We start from the raw sequence: 19,202 nt of genomic DNA, 5'->3' as shown, positions 1-19,202 counted from the left end.
GTACATCACAATAATACCTTGTCTGCCCCTGCATTTTAACCACTAGTACAGCTGCATTTGTACAAACTCTTACCATGGACACATTGGTGCAATTTATGCCATATGATTTTACATTGTCACAGATATATTTGTAGAGCTATAACAGTGGCTAAAAACCTAATGGAGACAGACCTCAAGAGAGGCCTTGGTAAAGTATTTGTGAATTTAATCAATGAAAATTATCACTAAAAGGTGTATAATATTACACACACAATCCCATAGTACCTATAAATAGCCACTAAAATTTTTAGTCCAAGGACAGGAGAAAGTAGAATATTAATCTTAAATGTATCCAGGCCAAAAAGTTAGAATTGTTGCAGAACTACTAATAGTATTATTTTTAAAAAGTCTCCAATTACTAAAATAAAACCTTCAAAATTAGAGACCAAATGAGACAGAATATTCATTCATAAAACAGCACATTTAAGAAAGTGGAAATCTTTTAATAGAAAAAATATATAAAAGTACATATTCAACAAGCAGAAGTTTGAAGTAGAAATTCTATTTGCATAATTTCATTAGATTGGACAATAAAAACAATACAGTATTTAAATGGTTAAAACCAGATTTATAGATTGTTACATATACTGATTACATACTGTTTATTAGTAAACCAGGCCCATTCAAACAACTGCATTTTGCAAAGACAAATGCAATGTTAAACATCTAGAAACAAGGAATACAGGCAATACGGACAGAAAGGAGAATAGGGAAATCAATGCCCATGGAAAAGATTTAAGGGCCACAGTAAAAAAATAATTAAATAAATAAAAATCCCACACCAACATCTCTGTGTGATGCTGTAGCAGAAGGCTAATGTAATCTTTGTATACATAAACAGGTTAGTGAGGTAAGAAGTGATTTTATTTCTGTGGCACTGGGGAGATCAATAGCAGAATAATGCTTAGTTTTGGTGTGCACATTTTAAAAAGGATGTTGAAAAATTGGAAAGTTACTGAGATGAGCTACAAAAATTATTCAAGCGCACGAGAAAATGCTTTATGTGGAAGACTTTCTTAGCTTATCAAAAAGATGAGGCACTGGATTCCAGTAAAGAAGCACTTTCTAGGGGAGAAAATACTGGGTACTACAGGGCTCTTTCATCTAGCAGAGAAAGGCAAAATAAGAATCATGTCTAGAAACTAAATCTAGATAAATTCAAATAAAAAATAAGGCATAAACTCCTAACAGAGAGTGCAATCAGCCTTTGGAACAAATTCTCAAGAGATATGGTGGATTCTTCATCTCCTGATGTCTTCATATTTTGATAGGATGCCTTTTTGGAAGATATTCTTTAGCCAAACACAAGTTATTGCCCTCAATACAAGGGTCACTGGGTGAAATTTTATGACCCGAGTAACACAAGAGACGAGACTAAATGGTATAATGGCCCATTCAGACCTTAAACTCTACGGATCTCTTCAAATTACAGTGTTCTCAAACATATTCTTCACTGCATATAAAAATAACTGAGGATTCTGGATGTTGTTTATTCCTGTTTATCAGTACAAATAATATGCTTCAAAATCGTCCATAACAAATGTCACTCCCTCCAATTACTATACAAATAACCTTACAGTTCTCATTTGGAAAGACATAACATTTAAAGTTTATTATATAGTTCAGTGTAAACCTATGTTCTTTCCTCAACCCAACATGAAAAGGGTACCCGAGTTTATTTAGTATATTACAATTCAGGACAAATTCTTAGTGAACTCAGCAACTTGAATGCTTGTCATGTTTAAGTAACGACAAATTGAGTACTGTAATTTTCATTTCTGAGACACAACAATTCTAGATGAAATGAGTTGCAGTGAAGAAATCAGAACTCATTTCTCTGTTTGTTTTACCAGTAGGTTTTATGTTGATATTTTCAGTTTTCTCAAACCAACAATTTTAAAAAATGGCAACATGCACTAAAGCAGGTCACAAACAGAAACATGTCTTTAGAATTTACAGATTCTTTTCGTTTTGGTTTTTTGTTGATAATAGTATACTCAATTGCCTTCAGCCTCTAGTATAGTTATAATATCCTTACTTATTAAATACTTTACTATGTTTTCATAGGCCCTTCTAAGTCCTATATTCCATAAACTATCTAATAATTTAATAATAGAAGCCTCATTTCCAAATTTGTTTCTCCAAATGATTAGCATCTGATAATATTGTTCTTCAATATTTTTCGGATGGTCAAAAACTGTTTTATGAATTTCATTATCTGTTAGATGAGTTCTCATAAACATGTTCCAGTTGCATGATGGTACTTCTTTTATAAAATAATAAAGAATGTCACTCAGTCCTAAGGGGGGAAAAAAACACATCACTAAATATTTTAAAATGACCTGTTCAATAGATGCATATTGTACACTTGTAGAAGTTCTGAGAAAAATTCAGTTCAATTGCCGTTCTACTACTTTTTCAATTTGTAGTTTTGCTTTTTCTGGCATATAATTTGATTTAAGGGCTTAAATAAACTCTTAAAAGGAGAGTATTCCAGCAATATATTCCATTTGTTCAACCAGGTACTGATAAATTGGGAATACAAATAAAGAAGCATGTTTTAGTTTGCATGGTAGCTATCTGTAGAAGATGAAATGTGCTGTGCAGGAAACATCTAAAGCTGAAACTTTATGTCATAATAGTATTATAACTAAGTTGTTCTAAATGGAACCCTCTTATTCCTTTAATATACAACACATCTCGTTTACAAAGTGTGGTATTGTACAAGAACACGGTATGAATTCCTATGAGCACCAATGTACTGCATGCTAACTGGCCCATATAGATCCTGCTTGCATGCACTAAAAGTTCCTTAGTGTGGGTCAAATTGCACTACGTTAATGTGCACTAGAGACTTTTAGTTGGTGCCAGCAGGGTCTACATGGGCCAGTTAAAGTGCAACATGGTGCATTTTGGAGCTCACAGCCCTCTGATTAAGGTTGCCAGGTATCCAGTATTCTACCGGACAGTCCGGTATTTGCGCTCTTTGTCCAGTAAAAAAAAAAAGAGAATACAGTACATGTGCAATGTCCGGTATTCTCTGATTTTTCCGGCTGCGCACCGGATGGAAGCCTGACGTGGGCGGGGGGAGCAGCTGGAAGGCGGGGCCACGATCGGCGCTAGGAGCCTGTGATTGCACAGAAGCCTTGCTGGGGTGGGGGGAGTGACTGGGAGTCCCTGCCATTCCCCCCACCCCCGCCAGTGTTCTGTGCAATCACAGGCTCCCAGCGCCGATGGTGGCCCCGCCTCCCAGCCTGGGAGTACCAGCTGGGAGGCGGAGCTGCAATCGCAGCTCTAAGTGCTTCAGAAGCCTTGCGGGGGCTGTGGGAGTGGCTGGGACTCTGAAGCTAGGCTTCTGAAGAGCCCAGAGCAGCAATCATGGCCCCGCCTCCCAGCTGGGGCTCCTGTGATTGCGCAGAAGCCTGGCAGGGACGAGAGGAGTGGCTGGGAGTCCATCTGGCAACCCTACCTCTGATGCATATTGCTTCCATCTGTAACCAGGCCCCAACCATAGGACAGGAGCAGAGAGAAGTTTAAAATCAAGTTGTATCCAAAATCCCTCATCAGAGACCGGTCAGCAAGTCAACAAAAGTGGTGAAGCCTATCCTAAATCAACAATCAAGGCACAGCTACCAATTGCTTTCCTATTCAAAACAGTCCTTTAAAAAGGCCAAAGACAACATTATGTGTACTTCCAAGCAGTCTTTTAAAATGGGAGGTTGTCTACTGAAGATGGTCTTTGTACAGGTTTCACTGTAGTTTTAAGGTTCTTGTTTATTTTTTATGCCTTTCTGACCATTCTTAGCAATGATTTTTACCCATATATCTATACAACTATTAGTGTGTTATTGTCTGCCAAGGTAAGGCTAATGTCACCAGTACCTTCAGATCAGAACATGGTTTACCTCCATCAGTGCTACATAATATACCAATTCACAATTAGATTTACTAGTATCTGATACACTCTTGCCTTTTATGCATTTTAATGGACATTCTATAAGTAAAGCTGCTGTCCAAAAATAACCTCCATTTGGTTCACACTGCAGATTGCAGAGCTGGCACATAAATGAACTTATTACTGGAGTACGGCCACCTCTAAAAAGCGACTGTTTTTAAAGTTAACACACACTCTGAACAGTGATCTTTAACAACATGAATATATGAGGGGGAGGTTGTTTTTCCTAGCACAGAACTAAGATTATGTGACCCATAACATAATTCCTAGTGCTATGGCTTAGTGCTGCCTGACCACTCAAGGTTCCTTCCAGTTCTATGATTCTACATCTCCTGTCCCTATCAATACATAGTGAAAGAACTGTATCCTTAGTAATAATTATTTGTAATGAAATGTGTGTGTGGAGGGGTTGTACAAAAACAATGAAAATACAGAAACAATCTGCAGTTAAGAAGTTCTAATGCTGAGAGCAGGACCAATGGTTTGTAGAAATTTAAACAAATATCTATTATTCATATAGACCATAATTATGTAAACTCAAAAGAGGAAGTCAGATCAGCCCAGTATTCTGCTGACTATTATCAATTTTAGATCCCTAATACGGTGGGGTACTTGAATTACTCACCTTCTTGGGAAAGGTCTTTAACTTCTATATGAGGCTTGGCTTCAGAATCCCCGACCTGTAATATAATATAAATATTTATTTTTATTCAAACAGAACCAAACGTTCTTTGTTCATTTACAATCCTCGTCCTTGTACCATCTGGTGATTTGATTTCACAGACTCTAAAATGGTGGGCATGAGAATTCATAGTCTTCACAGAAAAAACTCAAAAAGCCAGCTCTGCCCTAAGAATTGAGACAACAGTATGATGGGAGCTACGGGTTACAGGGATATGCTGGCCACTGCTTCTTGCAACTCCCACTATCCAGGAACAGTAAACCATGGCCAAAGGGAGCTGTGGGTGGTGCTAGGCCTGCAGATGCTCATTGTAAACTACCTCATGGCTCACCAGCGAATTACCCTGACAGGCCATGTGCCAAAAGTAGCTCTAGATCAGTGGTCCCCAACCTTTTGAGGTTGTCGGGCGCCAGGGGGAGTGGCCGTTCACCCGCCGGGCGCGGAGGGGGTGGGGACACTTGCGCGCCTGGGGGCGCCCCCCCCCCCATAGCCGCATGCCCAGGGGCCCCCCCCATAGCCACGCGCCCGGGGCCGTCGCTCTCCTCCCCCGCAAGCGCCGCGCGCCTGGGGCCAGGGCCAGGGCCGGCGCTTCACCCCCTTCCCCCCGCAAGCGCCGCGCGCCCGGGGCCGGCGCTTCCCCCCCACAAGCACCGCGCGCCCGGGGCCGACGCTCCCCGCAAGCGCCGCGCCATGTGCCCGGGGCCACGCCAGCCCCGAGCACCTGGCGGGCACATGGCCCCCACGGGTACCGTGTTGGGGACCACGGCTCTAGATGTTAAGAGAAGCTATTACATTGCTTCTGTGAGGTTATACTTACCAGCCGAGATATAGGTATCCCAACATTTGACATATTAGAGTATCCTGTGTGAAAGGCAAAATTAGGTTTCTCTGGAGGCTTCACTGGTGCTGAATATTCTGTAGTCCTGTGGGAAGGCCCTTCCCATGAGTTGTTTTCATCGTTTAGCAGTAGGCCACTTCTCTCAGAAAATACAACACAGTTATCCTCGGGCACTTCACTTTTTAGCGCAGAATCAGAACTATTAACTGGTGGACTCTGAACAGAGTCTTGGATCTCTGAAATGGGTGTATTAGCATTAGCATTCTTCTTCTCTGGTGCAAAGAACATTTCAGTGCTGTCCTGAGACTCCTGTAAGGAATGAGTGACTTATTAAAGAGTGCTATTCAAATTGCTTTATGAAAGCATACATTGCAGTGGAAGATTTTACACTTAGTGCCTCCTCACAAATGACACATCCCACATAACATTGTAGCGTCTGAATTTTTACTAAGTGACAAACAGCAAGCTTTAACCACTAGACCTTTGACAGAATAGCAAAGAAGTTACATGTGAGATTCTGTAGATAGACCAGAAAACATTTCACTACGATCATTTAAAGAGAGATATCTGCTTTGGGCCTGTGAGAAGACAAGCAGAATGCCTCCCCAGCTCTTACCACTACCCCAGTTTAACCCGATATTCTTTGCATCTTCAGTTTCTTGATTGTAACCTATTTCTTTGCTAAGCCTTTACAGCACACACAACCAACCACACCCCACAAGTTCAGAACAAAAACAATGACAAAACAGAGCAGGATGAGCCATTTACTATGGGCCTCAAGAGTCACACAAGTTTAAAGTGACCGACTTCCCTAAGGCATCTGGCAGAATTGAGATATTTTGTTTAAACTTTTCCTAGGGACAGCATTTAATGAAGGTCTTTCAACTGTCTCTCTCCCTTACTATTATTTAAGTAAACATCGCTATTAAATAGGTAACTGAGAAAGCCTTATCTGTGCCTACCAACGATATCTAGTATTAAACTTTAACCCAAATATATAAATAGGAGCGCCTTAAAACCTAATGGAGAAAATGCAGATTCTACAAAAATTCCCTCCAAATTACTATTTGCCTTAAGCAGGTTGAATTTAAGTAATATGTGCAGTTCTTGGCACCTCGATATCACAGTGATATTTACAACTGCATAGTTCCAAGGAGAGCAGCAAAAGTGATGGGGCTTTTATTTGTATTGCGACTATGTGTCTCAACACCAAGCATGAATCATAGGCACTAACTTACGAGCAGAAGTCAGGACAAAAGTCAGGGTCACTTTATGACCTCTATCAACCTCAAATGGAATTAAGATGTAAGCGGATCCATTTAGGACATTGCTAGGGGATGCAACTAGAAATAATGGTATTAAGTTAATGAAATGAATGAAAAAGTTAGGTAATAAAGGAAAGCTTTCTGACAGAGAATTATTAAGGATCTGAAATATTATTCCATGGAAAGTACCGGAGGCTCCATCATATCAGACATTTAAAACAAAACAAGACACTAAAGAATACATTATATTGTAGAGAGTAATCCAATATTAACAGGAGGGTTAATCAGAGAACCAACAAGTTTTGTTTTTTTCTGCATGACATGAAGAAAAGTGTCCCAATTTTCGATGGCAATCAAGACAGACAAAGTGACTAAATGTGCATTATTTATAATTAAACAGATTGAAACTATTTGTTTAATTAAAAAGAACTTTTGTTCAATTAATATACAGGTAAAAGGGAAAAAATGGCATGTGTCCAAAGGAAAACTTACCACATCTTTTTCTGCATCTTTGTTTTCTGAAACGTAAGAAGATGTATTAAAAACATGGGCTGTGCCCACAAAAGCTCACGATACCATCTACATGTTTTGTTAGTCTATAAAGTGCTACCAGACCAGTTTTTGTTTTTTAAGTTTATCCTGTACAGACTAACTCAGCTACCTGCTGGAGCTTCATTCTCTACTCAGTTATTATATAGATGGAGAAATACCTCTCACAGAACTGGAAGGGACCTTGAGAAGTCACTGAGTCCAGTCCACTGCCCTCACTGCAAGACCAAGTACTATCCCTGACAGATTTGCCCCACATCCCTAACTGGCCCCCTCAAGGGCTGAACTAACAACCCTGGATTTAACAGACCAATGTGCAAACCACTGAGCTATCCCTTCCCTTGTAGACATTAATACACTAATCCAACTATATTTTAAAAATATATTAGTGTGAATTAGTGTAACCACTACATTGAGAAGCTGTGTAAGGGAGTTACTCAATCTTAACCACAACTTTCAATGTTGAGCAGGCTGTTCAACTAGAGCAGGCTGACATGTTCAAGGAACTGTAAGACTCCCTTCTGCCCAAATGGATGGGTCATACTGTACCTGCTACATAGATCCCAATTAGAATGCTTGATTAATATCTAATTCCTCTTAGTAATCCCAGCCAAATTCCATTTGTTCTGAACATGATCTTTTCCGTTAACTGTAGAATCTGAATAGTTTACTATAATTTTTAAGGCCTCAGTTCCAAAAGCTCGTCAGAGACATACTCACAGGGCTTGTCTAGACTATGCAGAAGATTCGAAAGATGCTGATCTCACTTTTGAAAGCAGAGCTTTCTAAAGTGAAAGTAGTCAGGATGTGGCTTTTTCGGCAACCCCTCCTCCCTTTTTTGAGCCACGTAAACCTCATTTTTGAGGAAAAGCGGCTTTTTGAAAAAGGGCGAGGGTTGCCTCTTTCAAATCTTCCGCATGCTCTAGATGAGCCCTTAGTTCCCTCTGAGACAAATTCTGATCAATTCTGCTTTTAACAGACGTAACAGAGAGCACATTTTGGCTCCCTTTTTGAGAATTCTGTACAGCTGAACTAAACTTCTAAATATGCGTATTTTTTTCCAACTACAGATTGAATCTCCCAAATCCTGGACTCTCTGGTCCAGCAACATCCGTGATCTAGCAGGGCCAGGGATGCTGCTGCACCAAAGAACCCCGAAGCAATGCAGTGGCTGCGAAAGCTGTGGCTGGGCTAGGCGGCGTCTGGGGAGCCCTGTCCTGGCCCGGAACCCCCATCATCAATGGGGCCAGGTGGTGGCCAGAGAGCCCCAGCCCAGGAACCCCGGCATCAATGGGGCCAGGCAGTAGCCCGGGAGCTCCTGCCTGGGCTGGTGAACCCCCGGCTGCAGCTGGGCTGCCTGTGGCCAGGCGGCCCTAGCCAGGAACCCTGAGAAACCCTGGTGGCAGCGGGGCTGGGATGACCAGGCAACCTCTGCTGGGGAACCCCCGGCTGAAGTGGGGCTGGTGGAGGCAGGTAGCCAGAATCCCCAGCAGCAGTGTGGGGTGGCCACGTGGTGGTGACTGGGGAAGCCCTGGTGGCAGCAGAGCCAGCTGTGGCAAACACCCTGTGGCAAAGACCAAGCAGTCCCCCCCCATGGACCCCAGGAGACCCTGGGACAGTGGGCAGGCAGCAAAGTGGGGAGCTGTGATGGGCCAACATTAGTGGGGCCAGCGGCAGGGCAGGGAGTCCCAGGGAGAGAAGCCCGGGAGCGGGGCAGCCAGCAGAGAAGCACTGACCTCCCCTGGTCTGGCAAACTCCCTGGTCCAGGTCAGCTCAGATCCCAAGGGTGCCGGACCAGGGAGGTCCAACCTGTAGTGTCATTTTATACGCAACAATGAAAAAACTAATACCCCTTTCTGCCTTTTTATTCTTATGTTTGAGAATAGGGTTATCTTCCAGGATTTGCAATAGGATTCTTAGAGGATTTAGCAACTTGAGCAGCTTCCACGTGTATAATGCTAAAGTGAAGCTAGTAAACTTTACACTCCAAATAAAAACATCATTGTATTAGAGAAACTGAGGGTACAATCTTGGTTACCACTTGCCACCCCCCACCTCTGAGCCCCTATACTAAGGTCATTCACACTCTCACCTACGGAAAGAGCTAATGCTGCTCTCCTTAAATGGTCAGGAGATTCTCACTAAACTAAACAGTTTTACAGACTATTTCCCACTGGAGACTGAAGCCCCGATTCAGCAAGATACTAATCAGATGCCTAACTTTAGGTATGTAAGTATTCCCACTGAAATCAAGGACTAACCAGGTACTTAGAGTAACACATATGCTTAAGAGTTCTGCTGAATCAGGGCCCAAGAGAGCAGGAGAACAGCTCTTAAAATGGACCCACTGCATGGGCAGCACAAGCGCCATAAGGACAACCTCAGTTCTTACTAGCTTTGGAAACTTGAGTCTCTGTGCATCTCAGGTTATCCATGGGAAAATTAATTACCTTTATTTGTTTTATTATATGATGTCCTTATCTTAAGTAAAACAAATCCAACTACAAGGAGGAACATGAAGATGAAAATCCAAGCAACCCAAGCTGCAGAATTCTCAGTCCCTGGGAGGAAAAAAACCAAAAACAAACTTGAAATACTAAAGTCAAGCATAAAACAGGATTTTTTTTCTTTTTCAGTGTAAGAACATTGATGTTCCAGATAAAAATAGAGACCAACATTTGTTGAAATATAGCAGTTTGTTACAGTGACAGCTCTAGTTTCTCCCCCAAGAAAGTCACCATCTCTCAGATATGACTACACCATCAGAATATCGATACTGGTGCGTGTTAGTGCAAATTAAAAGACAGAAAAAGGGAATCTATAAGCTCTGTGGGGAAAATAAATTCAATGTATTTTATATCCTTTCAGATGTATGTCAGAATACAGGTACAGGCAGTCCCCGGGTTACGTACAAGATAGGGACTGTAGGTTTGTTCTTAAGTCGAATCTGTATGTAAGTCGGAACTGGCGTCCAGATTCAGCCGCTGCTGAAACTGACCAGCGGCTGACTACAGGAAGCCCGAGGCAGAGTTGCTCTGCCCCGGGCTTCCTGGAATCAGCCGCTGATCAGTTTCAACAGCGGCTGAATCTGGACACCAGTTCCAACTTACATACAGATTCAACTTAAGAACCCCAGGCGTCCACAAGTCAGCTGCTGCTGAAACTGATCAGCGGCTGATTCCAGGAAGCCATGGGCAGAGCAACTCTGCCTCGGGCTTCCTGTAGTCAGCTGCTGGTCAGTTTCAGCAGCAGCTAACTTGGGGACGCCTGGGTCAGAGCAGCTGGGGTGCTGCTGGGTTGGTCCAGTAGCGCCGAGAGCAGCGCTGCGGGACCAACCGGCAGCGCCCCAGCTGCTCTGACCCAGGCGTCCCGAGAAAAGCCTGGTCTGCTCGGGGGGAGGGAGGGCACACTAGCTGCCTCCCCCAGCAGACCAGGGAGACGTGGGCGGCGGGACCGAGACGCGCCGCGGTCCCCCCGCCCGGGTCCTCTGCGGCTTTGCTCCGCGTCTCCCTGGTCTGCTGGCGGGGGGGGGGGGGAGGGGAGGGCCCTCCCAGCAGACCAGGGAGACGCGGAGCAGCTTTTCTCGCCCCGGAGGACGCGGGCGGTGGGACCGCGGGTGCGTCTGGGCGGTCCTGCCGCCCGCGTCCTCCAGGGCAAGAAAAGCCCCATTCGTAAGTGCGGATCCGACATAAGTCGGATCCGCGTAACCCGGGGACTGCCTGTATTTTGCAGGTTTTAATATTTAACTAAACTACCAATAGCTTTAAACTGTGTTAACATGACAGCTTGGAAAAGCATGTCTACTTTGTCATGCTTTCCACCAAGACAAGACACCTGTGCTAGTTTAAAAATCAGCACAAGTATTGGCTGGTTACATAACCCATACTAGGAAAGTCTTTGTCTCAATTTAGTGGCTCCCAGTGTGCATAGTGTGGGATCATCAATCACTTAAAAGTAGCATTTCAAGTCTCACTTTCATAATCTGATTCTGAATTAACCATAATGGGTCAGAAACTCACATTACTCCTCTAAGCATAAATTATACTGTACCTTTGGGTGGATGGTCACACTCCAGGTCAACTGTTGCATTGCATTTCTGCACAGTTTCTTTCCCTTCTGGGCACCTAACATTTGTAACAAAAATATAATTATCAAGTCTGTACTTGTGCTCATCCCTGTTCTCATAGAAACAATATAGACATGTATTAAAAGTATAAATTTTGTAAAAAAAAAATTGTCCTTACCACTTACTAAGAAAGAGAACTTGAAATAACAGATGAAGAAAAAAAGAATTCTAGACATTTGTATGACAGTATAGCTAAAACACAAAAGCCCAAGGGGTGACATTTATGTGCACAAATATTTACTGAAAGAAAAAAATACTAACTTAAAGTATGAAATTAGTCTGCAGCAATAGTTGGCCCCATGCTATAAAATTCTAGGTATTCTACTGACATTAGCTGTCCTGAATGGTGTCCTGCAAAGCTTATTCAAATGTGGCAGGCGAAGGAATCAGAAAATATAGCAGGAACATTTGTGTACAGGCAAAGCATCAAGCAGGAGAGCAACTCTCACAGATACACAGTTCAGGCATGCATTTAACTTCAAACACATAAGCAGTCCCTTTGACTTCAATGAATTATTCATGTGTCTAAAGATAAATGTGAGTAAGCGTTTAAAGAAGCTGAGTGCTACATTTTTACACACAATATAGAAGACTACTGCCAACATCAGCTACTGTACATACTTGGACTTGCATCTGTAACACATTTCACAGCCTTGAGTAGGGCAGAAATAGCCTGGCTTGCACTGACATTCAGTATCGCTCGTTGAAGTGCAGGTCCTCACAGTTACTTGATCTGAGAAAAATAAGTTAATCACAAAAGTTACAAATGTAATCAGGCTGAACTGGTGATCCCTCTTCTATCAAAAATAAGTTACACCCACACTATAAAAAAGAAGTTATTTTTAAAAAGCATAAGCATTCTTAAATCTATGAAAATAACAATAGGACTGAGGCAACAGACTTTTCTGAGGAACAAAGACTAATGATACTTTTCCCAAAACAAGCCAAATGTATTTATATATGAGACCATGCTTTGTACCTTCTTTGCACAGTTTACATGGCATGCATTCATCTAGGCCATTTGCATGAGCAGTGTAATCCTCCCCATCTCTGCAATGGCTACAAACGCCTTCAGTATGGGGAATCTTGCAGTGGTTAGCAACATAAGTGCCTGTATGAAGGAAGAAGAAGAATTCAACATTATAGCTGTATACCTCAAGTAGTATTAGGATACAGTTAACTGTATTCAAGCATATTGCAATAAGTACTTTCTCTATTGTCTGCTTCAAAAGAACTCCTTTCAGCCACTCCTTGCAAGGAGTGGCGCTGAATGGGATTAAATATAGGCAATAAATCCAGGAAGAACAAATGAGATATCAGTGGCCAGATAACATTAGAAAAATAAGTAAATAACTAGTAATCAGAGGCCAAAAGACTTGGAGTTTGTCTCCACTACAGAAAGAGGGAAAAAATATTTTACAAAAGTTTTCATCAATAATAGTTCCTTTTTTGTTTTTTTTACTTTTTGTTAAAAAGGACATTTTTCTGAAATACCAGGGGCGAGAAATAACCATCCCGCAGGCCAGGGTTAGCCCCTGGCAGTCTGCCATCACTGTGTTTACCTGCGGTTCCACAGATATGCGTGCTTGCAGCTCCCAGTGGTTGAGAATGTCAATCCACAGCCAACGGGAGCTGCAAGCACCCAGAAGTATGGAAGCAAAGGTAAACAAAGAAGCAGCGGTGTGCCAGGGGCTAATCCTGGCAAACCACCTCTGTCTTCTTGTCCCCTGTGATGTACTCTACTTACAAAGGTGCCTGTATTTTTTAATGGAAGATTTTAACAACAAAGTAATTGTGTCAGTGTTTTCCCTAGTTCTATATGGACACACATTAACATCCCTATTTGTCAATAGGCAGTTTGTCATCGTTCAACACAACTATCAGTTTGTGTTCAGAACAGGCTCGGAATAGATTCATGAAAATGCTTTACGTGAGACTGATGTGACTGGGAGCGTGTTGGGGAGCTCAGACAGCTCTGGCTAACGCTCTTTCTCTGAAACCAGTGCCATTAGCTGCTCACTGAGTTAAATTCACCCTTGTGCAGAGAGCCCACACAAGGCCTACCCTGAACTTACATCTTACCTATGGCTCTGCAGTCACGAGTTCATCCCATGTGAGTGAACTGTTGAGCCTGTGGAGAGGACTCAGGCTGCTGTGTCCCCTTGCTATCAACTGCACAATCAGGGCAGAATTCCTTGAAACAGGGCCCAAGTCACAGTAAAATAATGATGTGTGCTGTTCAAGGTCTCTGCGCCAGGGTGAATTTGACCCTTGAGTACTAAATTCACTCACAAGATTCAGAAAATCTACAGGGCAAGCCTCGTGTATAACAAATTGAGGTTAGCTTTGTCCAAGGAGCATTCTAAATGAAAGTGGCCCTATAAAGAACAAATAAATTTAACACACATCTACAAGAGGTATAGCCATATAGTTTACAAAATTAAGGAAGTTTTGCTCATAGATTTAATACACATCCAATATCTGCTATTGACACTGAGTGTTTGAGTCTGATAAGCATTATTACAATTAGGTAACGCTGGGGGATAAAACAATGACCGGGGCTTTGGTTCAGTTTTCAAGAGTTCAGACAAAGTTCTTCATCTCTGAACTGCTTCCTTCAGTATTGATGTAGACTCTGCCTTTTAGCACAGGCCCATGTTTCTTGACAGACTGCCAAGGTTACTCATGCCCAGCCTATTTCATGAAAGGGTGGATACCATTCTGAAGTGAGCTGCTGAATAAGAGGAGGGAACAGCATAAAATGGCTCTCGATGGCTTTTGCCAACATGTATTGTTCTTGTATACAGTTTTTAATCTTAAAGCTAAAAAACCCAACAGCACAAACATCTTCTCTGAGAAATGCTCCATTAGCCAAGGAAACTATAAATCATGAAGTGCTTACCAGCAGGACAGTATTTACAGCAGTAGTCATAATACAGATATTCTCCATCACCACAACTGTGGCTGCTGGGCTCTGCTCTTCGCTCAGATATTGCTGATGAATCAACCTACAGAAAATACACCCCCAATGTGTTGAATGAACAACTCCCCATCACTGTACATCCTCAGTGCGATGCCTTTGGACGTATTAGGTTATTCTAAGACTTCAACAAGAAAGAGGAAAAATTCTCTCTCGTTAAGTATAAAAGTTACAAGTAACTGCAGCCGAGTCTGTTATTTCCAGGACCAACTGTGCCAGCCCATCACGCCAACCACCCAAATCACTCAAAATGTAGGGCTCAGAGTGGTTGCACTGTACTCTAGGGACAGCTCTGACTGCAGTAAGGACAAAACAGCATGATGGGGGCTTGAGCAAAGTAAACACATTTTAAAAAGCACTATCAAACCCATCACACTGTAATCTCAAGGTGGGCTTTGTTTTTGAAAGAATGCTTAAAGGTGATCTGCAAACATCATTCTTTTAAGATTAGGCCTTTGCCCTTTATTGCTCTTATATAAGGGGAGCCTGAAAGGCATTTCAGGTTTTAAGATTTCTTCCCCTCCCCCAACTCTGGGAGAGTCAGGGATTTTGAATTTGGTCTTTCTTGATTTTGCAAAATGACCACTGGGAAGGCTTGAGAGCAGGCCTACCAACAGAATGGCCTACCAAGAGCAATTGCCCTGGAGCCCAGCCATTCAAAGAGAACTTGAGCTCTCAGCCACCAACGCTGCTACTGTGGCACTGGCCTTCTGGATCCCTTTGAATTGCCACTGGAGCAGCAATGAGTCATGATTTTGTGATGGATGGTCCAAGACTTAGTGCTCTAGCCCAGGAGACATAGGTTCAATTCTCTGCTCCATCAGAGGCTTCCTGCGGCACACTGGGCTCTGTTTGCGTCTTGGGGCTTATCTACATGATAGTGTAGGTATCTCTTACTGCACCTCCTCAAGGGACAGTACGTAGTTCCAAGAAAAATTGTGTCTCCCCGTCACCTTGTGTCTCTCCATCTGTCTGTTGTACGCGTTTGTCTTTTGTCATATATTTCAATTGTAAGCTCTTTGGTGCACCAACCTTTCTTTTTTATGAGTATGCTATACAGAGCATAGCAAAAAGAGTTCCTTAGACTTACTTGGAGTCTCTCCAGCAAATACCAGCAGCATAGCAATGACTAACTAAATCATAGCATAGTGATAGAAAGGTAGCTGTGTTAGTCTGGTGTAGCTGAAACAAAATACAGGACTATGTAGCACTTTAAAGACTAACAAGATGGTTTATTAGATGATGAGCTTTCGTGGGCCACATCCACTTCCTCAGATCAAATTTTCTTCCACTATTTGATCTGAGGAAGTGGGTCTGGCCCATGAAAGCTCATCATCTAATAAACCATCTTGTTAGTCTTTAAAGTGCTACATAGTCCTGTATTTTAAATCATAGCAGGATCTTAAACATTGGAATTTAGGGAGTTGACATTTAAAACAAAAATCAGGGACCATCTGTCCCTGCCCCCTTCCACTAGTATCAAGTGGGGATGTAAAATACCATGTATTTGATTAACTGGCTAAACAATTAACATGAGGTTAACCAATTAAGGAGGAAACAACAAATGGTCTGGTAGCACTTTAAGAGACTAACAAAACATGGAAGATGGTATATCATGAGCTTTCGTGGGCACAGCTCACTTCTTCAGATGACTGGAGCTTTGAGTTTAGGATGTGCAGACTCAAAATAAATAGGAGAGAAGGGGAAGGGGGGAGGAAAAAAATTAGGGGAATCAGACAGGGAGCTAGAGGGAATTAGTAAATATCTGAAGATTGGGTAGTTAAAACTAAGCAGATAAGATTCAAAGTCAATTGACGGGAAGGAGACTATCAACTGACTTTGATTCTTATCTGCTTTGTTTTAACTACCCAGTCTTCTTACGGATTCCCTCTAGCTCCCTGTCTCCCAACCCCCTCTTTTTTTCCTCCCCCACCCCTTCTCTCCTATTTATTTTGGGTCTGCACATCCTAAACTCAAAACTCCAGTCACCTGAAGAAGTAGGAGCTGCTTTACCCTGGTGTGAGCAGCCCCAACCTCTGGCCCCTTTGGGCCTGCCTGCAGCAGCCCTTGGCTCTGCTGCACAGGACCTGAAGGAGACCCCATGGTAAGGATGTTAAATTTTGATTAATCAGCTAATCGAGTAATTGATGGAATTTCCAGAATGGAAACCCTGCGAACTGGGACTGCTTTGGTCCCACTCCCTCCGTATCCGTGCTGCGCCTCTGCCTTCTCTATCCCCTAGCAGAGATGGTGCTGGGGGAAGAAAGGCGTTTAAGCTTTTAAGCCAGTTCCCCCCAGCACCAGCTCCTGCTCTGCTCCCCCCCTTGGTGCCTCTGATACAGTGACTAGTTGAGTAGCAACTAGTGACTCAACTACCCGATAAGCCAGTGTTTCCCAATTTATTTGGCCATGGAACCCCTAGAATTGCCTTTTAAAAAAAAAGGTCCCTGCCGCATTTCGTTGAGGGGGGGGAAAAAAAAAAAAAAAAAAAAAGCCCTTGCCATGGCTGGCTGTCTCTTTAACAAGGGGCAGGGGAGTGCTGGCTCTTCGCGGAACCCTTGCTTTCACTTTGCGGATCCCCAGAGTTCCCCGGAGCACCAATTGGGAAACACTGCGATAAGCCTAGCTTTGGTTTATCGGGTAGTCAACTAGCCGCTTACATCCAGCCCCGTGCCCACCGGTTAACCAGGACCAATGAGCATCACCTGTTACGGTTAACCTTTTACATTACTAGTATCATGCCCCTCTTTCTCTGAAGGAGCTTTCCTTTGTGAATCATACGGGATCAAGAGACCTTTTTTCAAGATAAAAGGTCTTCTTTTATCACTGTAACAGTCTATTACAGGGGCTAGTAATAGACTCCCCATGACAAGCACGAAAGGGCCAGTTTGTCATTCTAAAGTCAGCATAGTGGAACCAGGGACAAGTTGAGACCAAATTTAGGGGGTTGCTGGTTGAAGTCCACATTGCCTATCGATGATAGGGAGCTAGATGTAGGGTTACCAGATGATTTCAAAAAATACCGGACACACTTGATCTCAGATGGGGGGGGGGGAGGGAGTTCGGGGGGGAGCAGGGCTGGCCAGGAGATCGGGGGAGGGAGGGGGAAATGGCTGGTGGGAAGCAGAACTAGCCAGGAGGGGGTTGGGGGAGCGGGGCTGGCCGGGAGGGGGTCAGGGAGAGTGCGGCTGGCTGGAGGAGCAGTGGGAGGGGAGGAAACCGGCCAACGGGGAGCTGGGATGTCCCGGGCGCACGCAGATCCTGGGGCACATTGCGTGAGTCTGGCCCCAGGGATTCCACACCCCCCCCCAGCCCCTTTCCTCTCTACTGCGTAGATGTGTATTGCCTGGCTGGTAGACATGCTCACTCAGTGTGAGTGTGTCTACTTGCCAGGCAGTACACAACTCCGTACAGATACACATGATAATAATAAAGCTTTTAATTAGAAAATACCAGACATTTATATGTCCCGTATTTTCTCAATTTGTTTCGTGGAGAGAAAGCTCAAATACCTGATGGTCTGGTTCAAAACTGGACACCTGGCAACCCTACCTAGATGTGTCTGACCAGTGAAAAGGGAAAGGTCCGGATCTGGCCAGTTCCTGGTTGGGGGAGGAGGGGCGGAGGACAGGAATTGTGTCCTGGCAGGCCAGCACACATCACTGATGTCTTCGCCTGGGAAATGACAGGAGAATGCTCTGGATACTTGGCATGCAAGGCCAGGGTTCGGGGAAGCGAGTTTCTGCTTTGCTCTCCTCTGATTAGCAATCTAGCCACCTCCAGACGCCTTTGCGGCGACGCAGAGTCAGACGAAGGCTTTGATTTGTCTCTGCCGAGCTCCTCGCTCAGGCTGCCAATCAATCAACACGCCAGGCTAGTCCCGCAAGCCTCCGGGAATTCACCCTTCAGTAAATACAGGTGACGGAATCTCGTGACGGAATCTCCGGACGCAGCCCGAGCGGGCAACCCCTACGGGCCACGGCGCAGCTGCAAGATCCCGGGAGCGAGCTCTCTACCAGTCCATAGTTGAGAGAAAAGTTTTTTTTCTTAAAAGCGGGGAGAACAGCCCCTCCCCCCCCCCTTTGCCCCGGCAGCCACAAACACCTGGCCCGCAGGGGATCTCCCCCAAACCCTTTCCCCCAGCGGGCTCTCGCCCAGAACCGAAGGGAGCGACAGCTCCCCTGCCCTGCCCCCATAGTTCAGCCGCCGGGCAGCCAGCGAGCGGGGCTGGGCGTTCCCCGGCGGAGCTCGGGTGCCCGGGATCGGCACGGCCCGCTGCGCCCACCCCCCAGGGACAAGGGCGTCGCCCCGCCCGCACTTACCCCCAGCAGCAAGAGCAGCAAGAGGAGCCCGGCGCCCATGGCGGAGCCCGGCGGAAACTGAAGAACCGGCTGCGGCCGCCCGGCTCCAACACTCACCAGCTCCTCTTGGGCGGAGCCTGCCGCCAGGGCGCTGAGCCACAGGGCGGGGGCGGAGCTCGCCTCTAGCCCCGGACACCCGAGCCCCCCTCCCCGCTTGCTGGTGTCTCCCTGACGTAGCTAAGAGTGTGGGGTGATTTCCTTTGTCGCTCTGCCCCGCTCCAGTCCTTCGTGAGTGCCTCGAACAGGCAAAGCGAAGGCTCCACTCGCCCCTCCCTGCCTTAGTTCATAGACAGCCCCTCTGCCTTACTCCTCACCTCCCTGAGAAGAGGCTCTTACGTTAAAATTGCCTTCCCCTGGGCATTAAAGTGTCTCAGTTACTCTGTGGCTTTAAAAGGACCAGCAGCCTT

The 19,202-nt window shown here is 44.4% G+C and overlaps 1 protein-coding gene across 1 annotated transcript; it reads right to left on the bottom strand.

Moving 5' to 3' along the window:
- Positions 1-1,245: 1,245 nt before the first annotated feature.
- On the bottom strand, positions 1,246-19,002 carry LOC102462633 (tumor necrosis factor receptor superfamily member 10B-like). Its single transcript, XM_006134898.4, has 10 exons — positions 18,757-19,002; positions 14,357-14,462; positions 12,434-12,565; positions 12,076-12,187; positions 11,379-11,452; positions 9,779-9,889; positions 7,272-7,297; positions 5,494-5,823; positions 4,620-4,674; positions 1,246-2,338 (listed from the first exon to the last, which is right to left on the bottom strand). The coding sequence occupies exons 1-10, from the start codon at positions 18,793-18,795 to the stop codon at positions 2,037-2,039; spliced, it is 1,287 nt and encodes a 428-aa protein (XP_006134960.2). The 5' UTR covers positions 18,796-19,002; the 3' UTR covers positions 1,246-2,036.
- Between the last annotated feature and the right edge of the window lie 200 nt (positions 19,003-19,202).

Source organism: Pelodiscus sinensis, chromosome 4 (assembly GCF_049634645.1).
Source record: "Pelodiscus sinensis isolate JC-2024 chromosome 4, ASM4963464v1, whole genome shotgun sequence".
In the NCBI taxonomy this organism is placed as follows: domain Eukaryota; kingdom Metazoa; phylum Chordata; order Testudines; family Trionychidae; genus Pelodiscus; species Pelodiscus sinensis.
Note: the sequence above shows the minus strand (reverse complement) of the source record. Positions and strands in the feature narration are given on the sequence as shown.